Source organism: Centropristis striata, chromosome 6 (assembly GCF_030273125.1).
Source record: "Centropristis striata isolate RG_2023a ecotype Rhode Island chromosome 6, C.striata_1.0, whole genome shotgun sequence".
Taxonomy (NCBI): Eukaryota; Metazoa; Chordata; class Actinopteri; order Perciformes; family Serranidae; genus Centropristis; species Centropristis striata.
In genome coordinates this window covers 21,788,591-21,803,238 of record NC_081522.1, presented here as the reverse complement: position 1 = coordinate 21,803,238, position 14,648 = coordinate 21,788,591, and the positions used below count along the sequence as shown (strand labels likewise).

Below are 14,648 nucleotides of genomic sequence, written 5' to 3'. Positions count from 1 at the left end.
CCCAACTTAACATGCAGAATTTCACACGCACAGTTCAGATCACCAAAAAAAAACACAAAATGACCACAAAATGACAAAAAAAGACACAAAATGACCAAAAAAAGACACAAAATGACTAAAAAAAGAAACAAAGTGACCAAAAAAAGAAACAAAGTGATCAAAAAAAGACACAAAATGACCAAGAAAGACACAAAATTACCAAAAAAAGACATAAATTACCAAAAAAGACACAAAATGACCAACAAAAAGACACAAAATTACCAAAAAAAGACACAAAATAACAAAAAAAGACACAAATTGACCACAAAATGATAAAAAAGACACAAAATTACTAAAAAAAGACACATGAATACTTTAACACAGTGGAGACAGAGCTGACTTCCAAACTGATTTGGCGACCCCAACTGGGGTCTCGACCCCAAGGTTGAGAATAGCTGTTTTAGTTAAAGAATTATGCTCTACATAGTGAATGGCAGATTTGTGAATGGTTATGTCTGCTTAAAAACAGGTAGTAGGCTTATTATTTTTTACTTAACCTTTTATTTTAACACATAATATAACAAACACATTTGTTAAGGATCCCTTAATTTTAATTTGTTTTTGTTTTTTATTTAATTACATTTAATTTGATTCATGTGATTTTATTTTTGGCATTTTTTCTTTAATTGTTTTTATATGTGACCAAATAGGAGCATGTAACAGTTGACAAAAAAGAGTCCACAGCCACACTAGTGGCTCTATATAGTTGTTGAACATGTTGAAGTAATATTCTCAAAGATTTTCATTTAATTAAATGTCAGTCACAGTCGATGAGGTAAACAACGGGGACTAAACTATAGTTCACTAATGAAAACACTTGATTTTAAAGTATTACAAACTGGGTGTCTATGGCAACATTTCCAGGAAATTACAAGTCACAACTCACAAGTGGCAACAAACTTAATATTCAGCTCACGTGTGTGTGAAGAGGTGTACGGTTTCTGTGGCAGAACAAATAAAGAAAACTGTGATAAAACAGCCAATAAAACAAGCGAAAGTGAAATCCAAAAAAACACACATGAAAGTTTCCGGTAACACTTTACAATAACCATCATTTATAAATGGTAAACAGATAGTTTATTAATGCTTAATCATCATTTATAAACCGTATATAGGCCATTTAGAATGGTAAATACATCATTTATTAATGTTTAACTAACTAAATCATTTATAAAAATGACAAATCGATGGTATATTAATGTAAGTTTATAGTTACTTTACCAATATCAAACAATTTAATTATAATTAATAGTTTATTATTAGTTTTAGTTGTACTCATTTTAACATTTTAATCACCATATTAAGTATGTTAATGACTTTGAAATGATTCATATACCTTTAAGAAATTGGTTTAAAACATTTAACGATTAAATATGTTTAGCACTTTATAAATTGGTCTATAAGCCATCTATAAACATCACTTAGTTGGTTATTGTAAAGTGTTACTAAGTTTCCTAGCACCACACGATAATTCTACTCCTTAAAGAATTGTCACTAGCACTTATTGATGCACTAATAGCTCTTTTTGCACTAGACCTTCATTGTTTACTTTTATTCTTCCTGTAAGTCGCTTTGGATAGAAGTGTCTGCTAAATGACTAAATGTAAATGACTAAATGCAAAATGTAAATGTAAATTACCACTAACATCACGCCAATGATATTGGAGATTGTGACTTTTAGCAGGAATGGGAATAGCAATAGTTTTGCAGGTTTTTGGCCATAAAACAGTGAAAATTTTACCTGATGATGGGACAAGAGGGAAATTAATGTAATTATTATTTATTCTCTGGGGACCATGAATGTCTGTAACAGGTTTAATGACAGAATTATGTCTATGCATCTGTGTTCTATTACTATTAGATCCAAATAAGGTTTCCACCCTTGTGTTTTAATGTTTATTTAAACATATCTTTGGTATTTCTGTACTGTAATAATTTATCTTCCGGCATATTGGTCTACACGTCTTCCCTTAGTTTTTTGAGAAGGGCAAGAAACTTTTCTCAACTTTAAATTACCAGAGCAGTGGGAGAGCTGCTGGAAGAAAAAAAAGTTTGCCTGAGCCTGACAGGGTTTTACCAATACACAGATCACACAGTGGAAGCTGGCTTCCCACTCTGGACCACACAGCAGTCTGAGGAGCTAATTTAACTGTTTTGACAGTCACTGAGAAACCTGGTGACCCAGAATGGAAAGGTAGAGAAAAGGAAGTCCACAGTTAGGCAACAAGATTGCAGTTTTCTGCTTCAATGTGTGTGTTTCCACAAGTTCTACTTGTTAGGAAGTGCACCAATAAAACACTTTCTCAAATTCTATCGCTGTTGCACATTCTCCAAATATGCAGGTATTTCAGATTTTTCCTTTTTGCCCTCACCACAGGGACTGCAGTACAAAGGCCAACATTTCTTTTATAGGAACTTTAAGAGATGAAATTCAATAAACAGTAAAATGAAGTCGTATTCTGGGCCTGATGACAGTTCAGGAGAAAAGTAAGCATCATATCAAGTCAGCTGTTTCCTATTGACCTAAATATGAACCCACTCTATCCAAGACTCCAATGCTTCAAGTGATTCTGTAGGGTTTTGTGGCTAAGGGAAGCAACTCACACACATATCAGAACCCCTCATTAATGGTATTTTTAGAAACAAATGAATTTCTGCCAGGCTTGCTTATCTTGCCGTTGTGGCGAGGGTGAAAATAACAATTTATACCCTCATCGGCTATCTGTTGGAAAATGAGAGGTTCTGTAGGAAAAAGGAGATCCAATCTGTCTGTGGTTAGAAACTGAGCTGATCTTTCCGGCCTGGCGTAGCTGAAGTAAAGATGGTCGCTGTGGCGGTGGACTCTCATTACAAATTCATCTATTTCTGTGAAATGACAGGAGATAAGTTATTGTTTCTGTAAAACTCAGAGGAAAAAATGAGAAACGATAAAAGTAATTGGAATGAAAAATAACTTTTTACACATTTTACTTTTCCAAGTTTGTTGACAGCCACTGTGTCTGGAATGTGAACAGTCTCAACATGGTGCACAGTAATTGTGGATAACTTGCAAAGGTTGTTTAGAAATCACAAACTGTCTTCTCCTCATCTGAGGAAATCTATCAGAGAAAGTGTGGGGCCAACAAGATTGGGCATGATGCCTCCTACATGTCTCCTTCCTCTCCTGCCAACAGATTGTACTCCCTGGTGATTTGAGAGGAAATGCAGGAACATTAAAAATTTCTCCTCTAAACAACTGATCCAATGCATACTGAACATAGCCAATACTACACTGGTCATCAGTGATTCTCATCAGTAGATTATACCTATAACCTTTGGAACAATTTACCTTTGCACATCAGGCAGGCCTCCTCACTGTCCGCTTTTAAAAGGAATCTTAAAACCCATTTTTATTCACTGGCTTTTAACTCAACATGAGCCTTTGCTCTGTTTTATTTTTTGTTTTTATTTGTTCTTTGTGGTTTTTTAAAATTAAGATTAATTTTAAAACCCACTTTTATTTACTGTTTTTTGTTTTACCCAGCACGAGACTCGCTTTGTTTTAGTTGTTTTTGCTTGTTCTTTGTTTTTATTGTTTTTATTGTTGGTCTGTCCTGCCATGTACAGCACTTTGTATCAGCTAACGCTGTCTTAAAGGGCTCTATAAATAAAGTTGATTTGATATCTTTATTTGACTTTTATCTAAACTTGCAATAGCCAATGTTATTGGCCACTTGACTGCAGCAGAAACAAGCTATAAACACACTACTTACAGTATAACCTTCAGGTTTCTACGGCTAACTTGTTAGCACACCTATCTACACTTCCAGCAGCAAGATTAATAATCATTTGGAGCAGTATTTTTCATTCCCCACCAACTCTTGAAGGAAAAATATGAATCTTTGGCTGCTAAATGTGACTCAGTCGCTCACTTTGTTAGCCATTTGGTACTGAAAGTAGTCTAGAGTGGGGTCTTATAGTTCTTTCACTGAAAACAGCTATTGTTGTGGCTAAAAAATGTTATGAGAGTGGTGAGAACCAGAATAAGTTTGATGGACTTAAAGACCCCATCCAATGCTGTGTCAGCCACTGCCAGATACAAGCTAACAAGCTAACAAACAGCATAAAATAAGAAAAGATGCTAATTACGGACACCATTTTGATACATCTGCTAGCAACCAAACTTTCCTAATGCTAGCCATATGGATGCAAACTGCTCTTTCACTGGTCAACCTAGTGCAAGCAGTGGCGGCCGGTTCTGTTTATTTTCCTTTAGTTTAGTTTATATTAATCACAGCAGAGTATATTTATACACTTTAAAATGTCCGGAGGAGGTCTTGGAAACCAAAATAATGAGCGGAAAGATGTTATAAAGTGAATTATCTGTAGGTTCACTATATCACTATAAGCGACCACGTCGATCCACAGTTATATATAGTGCATATACACTACCGGTCAAAAGTTTTAGAACACCCCAATTTTTCCAGTTTTTTATTGAAATTCAAGCAGTTCAAGTCAAATGAACAGCTTGAAAGGGTACAAAGGTAAGTGGTGAACTGCCAGAGGTAAATAAAAAAAGGTAAGGTTCACCAAAACTGAAAAATAATGTACATTTCAGAATTATACAAGTAGGCCTTTTTCAGGGAACAAGAAATGGGTTAACAACTTAACTCTATGGAGTCTTGGGCTATTTTGTCCATTTTTGAATTCTTTTCATGTCTTTGCAAGTCATTTTGTGTCTTTTTGTGTCTTTCTTTGGTCATTTTGTGTCTTTTTTAAGTCATTTTGTGTCTTTTGGTGTCTTTTTTTGTCTTTTTTTAGTCCTTTAGTCCAACATAAAATGTGATTTTGAATCTTTATTTTACTTTCAAAACACTATCATGCTCAATAAAGAATTTTAAATGTTGCAAATGTGCATTCATTTTAGAGTACACTGAGACATTAAACTGCATCATTTTCAATTAAATTCTGGAAAAGTTGGTGTGTTCTAAAACTTTTGACCAGTAGTGTATGTATAAAAACATCATCATGGTCATGATCATAATCACCAAAACTACGATAATATGGCTGCTCTGTTATGGACTGTCTATGTCCTCGGGCACTTTGATGTCTCCATCCTGGCAACGACAACCAAACACAACATCCTCCGTTTGAATCCACTTCAAACCCTTCAACTGCAGAAGGAAGGAAAACCCTAAACTGCGTACCAAACGGGACCATCTGGAGGCAGTCGTTGGATGATGGGAGCTGGAGGACTGAAAGGCTTTGGGGGGTTGTTGAAGGCAAGTCAGACAGGGAAAGAGAGAGAGAGAGAGAGAGAGAGAGAGAGAGAGAGAGAAAGAGAAGCAGCTACGTCTACCAAACCATGTCGTGAGTCCCTCTCAGCAGGCTGGGCGGTAATTACAGGGAGCAGACAGTGAGAGTCTGACTTGGGAGAAAAAAGCGGAGATACTCAAACTGCTGGGTTGCCGCCCTTGGGCCCTCAACATAACCGCAACCAGCCCATCCTATAGTACAGGCCATGAGACTCGGGTTCCAGATCAGTGCACTGACACACAGTGCCAATAGGGAGGCAGCCATGGGCACAGACACCGGCACAGCCAATGTCGGGCCAGGTAGGTCAGCACAGACTGGCTTCTACCTCACAAAGACCACACAGAGCCTTCAGACTGTTAACAGAGGCTCTACAAAGACTCTAATGCAGGGGTGTCAAACTCAAATACACAATGGGCCAAAATTTAAAACTTGAATAAAATCGCGGGCCAACATTGAACAAATAAACCTTTTAATATATACCAAACATGTTTTGCTTTAACATTAAATATGGAACCAGCTTTTAAACATACAATATATAACTAAATAGTGCAGACATGCAAAATCAAATTTCAAATAAAAAACACATCAATGTCATTAATTTATTAAATAAAGATTAAATAAAAATCGTACCTCTTCTATTTGCATCCTTCTGATTTAAATATCAAAATAAAGTTTTTCAACAGGTTAATACATTTAAAACTAAAATAATAATAATAAATCTAGTATTAGCGGTAAATGCGCCGTATAATACCGGCAGGTCAGCTTTTATAGTACAATAATAATATAATAATTTGATATTGTCTCGCGGGCCAAATAAAATTACACTGCGGGCCAAATTTGGCCCGCGGGCCAGAGTTTGACACCCCTGCTCTAATGCTAATAAAAAAAAGAGAAAATTTCGGAATGGAGCCGCAAACCTTATATTGAGCCTAAAATGAAAATTAAACAGCTTTATAAGTCTAAATTAGCCTACCAACATTATTAATAGTCATATTGATTATTTATTAATATGATTTTGAAAACTAGTCTATCTCTGGGAGCTCAAAATTAAACTCAAAGTTGGCAAAACTTAAAAGTTAAGGCGCGGGCCGGAGACTTTCATAAGCTCTGAAGCCCATTTTAGTTGACTTAAATGTCAAAACTTTTTTTAATATGCTGTAAAAAGGCTATACAATTTTACAATTGAAGAATACAAATAGTTTTTGGGCTACACCATTGATAAATGAACATTTTAATGTTAAAATATGTATATCATTTTTTATGTCTCAGCCATGGGGAGCCCCTGCAGGCGGCCTAAAGAGCCACATGAGGCTCTGGAGCCACGGGTTGACCAACCCTGCTCTAATGGGAATGGGAATGGGAGGAAACTGCCTACATAATAAAAGCATGGAATAAAAAGAGCAAAAGAAAAAAAAACACACAAATAAATAAATATTCACTACTGTTTTTTTCCATAAGCTGGTTGGTATGATCATTAAACAAAATGAGTCACTGCCCAAATCGCTGTGTGGCTTCTTTGTCGTCATCCACTCCGAAGCTCCCATCAAACTGCATCAGCATGAAGCTTTCGATTCTGCACCCAATCCAGACTTCTCTAATGAAGCTCTCAGGGCATGGAGCAGAGCGGCGACTCGCCTTTACCAACTGTCTGAGCGTTATAAATCATCGCCCATGCCCAGGGAGGCTGCGTCCTTGAGCGTGACCCACAACCTTCACACATCCTCACACAGTCAAACCTTACAGCATCACACCAGGGCAGCAGAATGAGGTGTGTGCAGTTCATCACATCCGTCAAGCTCCTGACAGGGAACGATAATCCATAAACCCAGTGTGTATGTGTGTGTGTGTGTGTGTGTGTGTGTGTGTGTGAGTGGGTAGAAAGATACCTTGAAAACCGCTCAGTGTTTTGAGCTGTTAAATAGAAAAACTGTCTACTTTTTTTAACTTTACTACTGTATGTTCACCTTGGTTGAACTCAGGGCAAAGGCTTGTTTTTATTCAAATTTAAAAAGGTTGAGAACTACTGCCTTAAACATGCATTCTTTCTAATGGCCAGCAGGGGGCGACTCCAAAAGAAGTAAAGAAGTCCTTAAGAAAATGAGCCTACTTCTCACCTGATTTATTACCTGATTAAAACTTTGTATCATATGGATAGGCTCAATCACTAGTTTCAAGTCTTTTTAAATACAGCATGATGCTCATTTTGTAAATTTTGTGTGTTTTTTGTGCTTAGAACTTTGACCCAAATTAACTAACATAACAATTAACATTAACTGACATTTTCGCCTAAAAATGTCTTGTACTAAAAGACACTAATGCTAGGTTTTCAATAGGTGTCACAAAGTAACCAGCTATAAGCAATTTTCAATGGAGGCCAGTGACATGAAGCTACAAACTGACGCTGATGTGACAGTCCTTACACTCTACAAATAGAAATTAAGCTAGCCTCAACTTATTTTAGTGTTCCAATGACGCAGTGGAACATCAACAAATCAGAAAAATGTATTTGTTTCACCAGCTAGGGAGTACCAGGTATCTAACATACATTTTTAAACCTTGGTTGCATAATAAGACAATATTTCAAACACACAATGGCTAGATGTTGTGCTGTGGTATTTAGCTAAGTTAGCTAACACTACGCTAGCTTTCTGTGTATTGCGTTGCACACAGGGATGCAATGAGGGGGTGAAATGTGACGCTCTTAAGTGACGATACATGACACACACAAACGCATGACTACATAACTACGTCAACAAGTGCTTGAGCAACACTCTGTAACAATGTAGCTGGTCCTTTTTCTCGTTAGCGCTAGCAATAGCTGATAACTTAGCATCCTCCTCCCCAGCTCCACCCTCTCATCCAAATGACTGTTCTTGACTATTTATGACTATTTATTACCATCCATTCATCTACCTGCACTGCTGCTTTACTGTGTATTCTTTACTGTATATATTTCTATAACATATTCATTCACTGTATATATCCTATAGCATATTCAATTCATACCTGCACTATATTAATACTCTGTGTTCATATGTAAATACATTGCACTTTACAACTCTGCACTTCTGATTAGATGCTAAACTACATTTCGTTGTCCTAGTACTTGTACTCTGTTCAATGACAATAAAGTTGAATCTAATCTAATCTAATCTAAAAAAAAAATATGATCACTTCTAGTTCCAAAAACAAGATGGCAACAACAGAAATGCCAAAATTGGGGCTTAAAACTGGTAGTCCACAAACCAATGGGTGACGTCATGGTGGCTGTGTCCACTTCTTTTATACAGTCTATGATTATACCACAGCATTGGTGTGCAGGCTAACGGCAAGTCACACAATATCGCAGCAGTATTTCTCCCTTGACATTTATCTGGGCTCTCCCATTCCTTCACTCGGCCCTAACTGTAGATTATAGCAGCAGAGATATGAACTACATGACGTATGATTCCCATTTTCCAGTGCAGGTGTCAAAGCTGTGTATGTGTTAATGATGAGTGTGTCCAGGGGAGAGAAAGGAAAAAGCTCCCCTGTGTGATTTTGCACCACGGAGCAGGCCGCTCTTCCAGGCTGTCGTTTTTATCGAGGGAGGGGCCGTGACTGACTGCAGGGTCAGAAAACCGCCTTGCATGAGATTATTTTTTTTTTACAGCCTGGAGGATAACATTTCTTATAACACGTGTAAATTGTTTTTTACCTTTAACTGTGACCTCCTGGTGGCCTTGGTTACTATGTATGGAATGCATGAATTTTTCTCAAATTAATGTGTAACCAGTGATAAGGAGTATGCAGGAGAGAACACACAGTGCTCGAGACAGATTCCTTTTTATCAAACACTCCCTTCACCTTGACAAGAACACATAGGAAAAAAATCCACACTTCATTACGTATTCCAGTGCCATACGAGACTGCCAGCCAATCGATTGCATATCCTCAGGTGTCTTTTATATCAGCCATGTAGCCCCGAGCCATTTTACACGCACCCACACCACAATTTTGAATCCTAACTTTTAATCATCCGCTGAGTTAAGTCAATGCATTAGTTTCACAGCCAGGAGCGAAAAAAGTAGCACAATCTGTCTTCTCACAGAGAGGAATCAATGTTGCACTGTGGCAAAATATCCATATTTAATTCCTCTGCAACTATTTATCATAAACATTCAATGGACGCCACAGAGCTTACTTGGAAATGTACACTAAATAAAACATCAATTACAGATGTTCCTTTTTGACGATGAGGCCTTACGTTCTGGGAAACTGATGTCCTTTGAGTTTCTGAAAACCATTATCTGAATGATGCATAAATTAATGTCAGAGTCACAGTTAAAATAAACCCTGCCTGCGAGCTGCAGGGCGTTGGGTAATGGTAAGTTTGATTTATTGGCTTTTACACATTCAGCATCTTCCATGATGACAGCTTCTTTACCATCACCAAGTCGAATCAGCTTTTTTTTTCCACACAGCATTAGCAAGTTAGATCTGTCTGTGTGTCCAGGGCTGTTTTTTCCTGAGCAAAAATTACATATCTCTGTCGCTCCCTCCCTTCCTCCATCTCCCTCCTTCCCCCGGTGGAGCCCAAGGGGACAGGAGACGGCTGCTAATTGCAAGCCTGAACCAAACACATGGCGTTAAAAACAGATAATGCTGCATGACAGATAGCCCGCAATGAAAAAAACATGTCAGGGGCCGAATCCGCCAGATAAAAAAAATCTTTAAAACATCCCCCAGCCTGGATTGGAGAACTCTTGTCATTCATGTGTTTCATAAGAAGCCTGCAATAACTTGGATGCAAACTCACATGGTAATAAATAACATTGTGTTAACATCTCTTCACAGAATAATCAGGGTTTCTGTCTCACATTAAAACTTGGGAGGCTCGGGGCTCTCCAGCAGCCGCACAGCAGCTGACTCTGCAGCAGCACAGGCAACGGTGGCCTCTCACCTCTGCACAGCGCTGCCACTCCCTGACAGCTTTATGGACACAGAAAACCCTCTCTCTTGCACAAGAGTTGCCTGAATCACCTGACCATAACACAAAGTGCAAAGACACAGCCCTTCCATCATGAGACTTTCAGCAAAAAGGGCCTTTGGGGCTGTGTTAAAGCAGGAAGTGTTCTGTAAACAGAGCAAAGTTGTAAAGGAAATACACGGCAGGTGTTATTGTAGTGTTGGTGCACTAAGCTGTGTCCTCTGGGTGTGTTTCATAAAGCTGCACCTGTTACACTAACTGCTGGGGAAAGGCACATTCAAAAGAACATGAACTGCACAATATCTATAAATATGAGCTCATTATTAATCAACCTGCATTTGCTATAAATAAAAGCAAGATGCAACATAGCAGTGGCAGGAAAAAAAAGATGATGCCTCTGACCTACATCAAGGCATGCATGGTGCATAAATGAGCCAGAGGCACTGACAACCATTCAGCCATCAAATATCAAATGGCCAGCTATGAGTAATGCATTACAGACCCATGCACTGTGTTCTCAAACTCATGGTTTCAAGTGCAGGGTGACAACTTGCAGGCTATTTTTGAGTAAATTAATAATAAAATACTTTTGCTCAAAGTTTCAGCAGGCTGCACATTCACATCGGTTTGGCGAAGGGACTTCTGCTGTGGGGTGAGGAGACATATTTCTCCTCCAGAGATCAATTATTTCCTCAGCACAACTCAAGACAGAGCAAGTCCAGACTCTGGAGAGTACAACACTTTGCTCTGAGGCGTCCAGGCACAGTGGGTTTGCACTAGTGGTTTCACTGATCATCCTATAGGAAGTAAAAACTGACAGAATGCCATCTGAAGAGTGCAAACACCCTGAATATGCCCTATAAAGTCACAGAAGTGTCTTTATGAATGCAACAGTGATTTCTAAGTTACAGTAAGGATAAGAGGAGGGCACTTCAATCACTCCACAGCTCTTCAAAGCAACATACTCTATTGATAAATTGACACTGTCCCTGCAGACACACTGCTTGTGTTAATGAAAAAGCTCACATGAGTTGACTGCCAGTGTTGCAAGGAGTTATGGCAACAAAATGAATGAAGTCCACCATCATTCCTCTGCTGTTGTCCGAGGCTGATACAGCACAGGTGAGCACATGTAGTAGTGTTAGTAACATGGGGCTAGATGTCATTCATTCACTCAAGTACCTGTCATCGTAGCAGAAATCGGCGCCCAGAGTGTTGACATACAGGACCAGAGCCACGGCGCCGCACAGCAATTCTGCAAACATTTCTCTGTCTCGCACACACGCGGGGGAAATAATAGTGATAATAAAAAATAATAATAAAGCTGGAAAAATAATTTTAAAAAAAGACAAGAGAGGCAAAGCGAGACAGAGAAGAAGCAGCGAATCCCGATCTCAGTCCCCGTCTTTGTCAGGATGTCTCTGCGAAAACAAGTCCGCTTCTCCCCCCATCATCCTCGCTGAAGTGCACAAAGTGGATAATCCATAGGTGGCTTTCTCTTTCTCTCTAACCCATGTTGGGTCTGAGCCGGGAGCTTTTTATCCTGCAGGGAGTTGGGCAGAAAATAAAACACGAGCAGCGTTTTGGTGAATCTGTGACAGCGTACAGCACGCCTTCCCGACACTGAGCAGGATCAGCGCTCTGATGCTCAGCGGCCGCTGCTGGAGCAACGTCCACCGTCAAGCTAGCGGAAATAGTATCTGCGATTTCCTGTTGATGTTTCAAAATAAAGCGGGATGATCCAAGTTGCGTTTTGTAAAGCAATACAAGAGCAAAAGTGAATACAAAGAATAATAATAATCCATTTTATTTATAAGCGCCTTTCAGAACACCCAAGGTCACTTTACAAAAAAGCATAAAATAATTTAAAAACAGTGGCAACAAAATAATATAAAGAATAGTGATTTAGGAAGTTGTAATTACCTAAAACAAATACATTTAAAAAAAGGTCCTGCAACATTTAGGATAGAAAAAAATACTACTTGAAATTTTATACTATGTCTAGGCAAGGCAAGTTTATTTGTATAGCACAATTCAACACAAGGTAATTCAAAATGCTTTACATACACATTAAAACAGCAAGACACAATTGAAAACAGTAAAAACGTCAATTAAAACAGGGAAATAGAAATAAAAATATATGTATATTTCTTATTAATTCAGTCATGCGTGTACGAGTTTTCCATTTGTACCTGAAATCATCATGTTTCAGCCTGTATTAAAACAGCCAATAATCCATCTGCTCGTCATATTTTACGTGTTGTTTTGTGCCATTCTAACAGCATTATCAAAAGTACATACAATATAAATGACTCATATAAATGTATCTATGTTACCTTGAAGGCCTAAACAGTCGTTTTTTTTCTTCTAATAACTGGACTCATTTATAGACAGATCTTATGCTTTAATTCTGATATAAATCTGCTTCACTTCCGGTGCTGCTCTTGGTGTCTCTGTTGAATTGACGCAGTAGTGATCCAAACGCATGTGGTTAGGAGACCTACCGCGCATGCGCACTGTCCCTCCTCTGGAGATGGGAATAAATCACACTACATGATGCTGAGACCCGTTGGTAAGGGTCATTTAATACCACTAACAGTAGTCAATAATATGGAGGTGGTCCTCACAGTGACGTTCAGGGAAATGTAGACGTGATTTATTCAGGTTGGTTCTCCGAGCATCATCATGAATATCTCATCTCATTTGATTGTCATTTAATACCCTAGGGGCTAGCAACTCAATTAATGTTATAATATATGTAAATATAATATTATTTAATCTGAGGTGTCACTCTCCACATCTGCTAACTGCAGCATGAAGTAAATTATGGTGTAGACGTTTCTGTATGTCTTATTCCTTCATTAGGATGTATAATAATTTAACCCAGAGGCAATAAAAAGTACAAAAGTATTGCTGTAAAATCATCCAGTGAATGATTTTAGTGAATCCCCTAACTTTTATTATAATTCTGCTCTGGCTTTAATAACCTGACTACAAGTGAATGCAGCTGCAGAAAACACCAGCTATAAAAGGAACATTGTGTGTCTCTGCTTTGACTTTTGTTTATGGAAAAAGGCACTACTGTAGTTTAGTTTTGCTGCTTTTAGTAGAAATCATAACTCATACTTTTGTGAGTGGACGTCTGTCAGTCCACTGATTTGATTCTGTCAGAGTAAAGACCACATTGATAAAGAATGATAAAGTCATAAAGTTTAAAAAAATTTCCTTAACTTAATGTGGAAAATGTGTTATTTACAGGGTCTTGTAAAAGTCTCGTCAGTGTCAGTAATTGCCTTCTCTTGCTTTAGGTGAAATGAGTGCACAGTGCACAGTATAGTGGGCCCCACAGTGACCAGTAGAGGGCTCACAGTCCATGATGTCTGCAGGGAGACAACTCACACACTCATTATTTCACTCTCTTTTGCAATGCATTTTCATTAAATGAAATTGTTTTAAATTGTATCCAGTAATTACCTCAATATTCCAAAAATGACTCATCTAAAACAGTGATGGAGTAAAATAACAAAAGTATGTGTATCTCCAATGTCTGGTTACTATTATACATTTCCAGATTGGATCTTGTATCATCAGTTTCAGGATGAACAACATGTTTTAATTTCCAAAAACAATATACAGCGACAGCATGTTAGAATCAAAGTCTCACACTGATGGTGACTGTTAAAATGTTCCTGGACTCACTTCCATAGTGTGTATTACACCAGCTATTCTCAACCTTGGGGTCGGGACCCCAATTGGGGTCGCGAGATGATTTTCTGGGGGTCGCCAAATCATTTTGGAAGTCAGCTCTGTCTCCACTGTGTTAAAGTGTTCATGTGTTTTAGTCTTTTTGGTAATTTAATGCCTTTTTTTGGTCATTTTGTTTCATTTTTGGGCCATTTTGTGTCTTATTTTGGTCATTTTGTTTCTTTTTTTTGTGATTTTGTATCTTTTTTTTGTCATTTTGTGTCTTTTTATGGTCATTTTGTTTCTTTTTTTGGTCATTTTGTGGTCATTTTGTGTCTTTTTTTGTCATTTTGTGTCTTTTTTGGTCATTTTGTGTCTTTTTTTTGTCATTTTGTGTCTTTTTTGGGTCATTTTGTGTCTTCTTTGGGTAATTTTGTGTCTTTTTTTGGTCATTTTGTGTCTTTTTGGGGTCATTTTGTTTCATTTTTGGGTCATTTTGTGTCTTTTTTTGGTCATTTTGTGTCTTTTTTGGGTCATTTTGTTTCTTTTTTGGGTCATTTTGTGTCTTTTTTGGTCATTTTGTTTCCTTTTGTTGGGTGATCTGAACTGTGCGCGTGAGATTGTGTTCAGTGAGCGGGGGTCACGGACAACATGCATGTTA

The 14,648-nt window shown here is 37.9% G+C and overlaps 1 protein-coding gene across 1 annotated transcript in view; it reads right to left on the bottom strand.

Moving 5' to 3' along the window:
* tmtc2b (transmembrane O-mannosyltransferase targeting cadherins 2b) overlaps positions 1-11,913 on the bottom strand; it is a 161,219-nt gene extending 149,306 nt beyond the window's left edge. Inside the window, exon 1 of the mRNA XM_059335609.1 lies at positions 11,486-11,913. Within this exon, the coding sequence (XP_059191592.1) occupies positions 11,486-11,568 (83 nt within the window). The 5' untranslated portion in view covers positions 11,569-11,913. The remainder of the gene's footprint in view (positions 1-11,485) is intronic.
* Between the last annotated feature and the right edge of the window lie 2,735 nt (positions 11,914-14,648).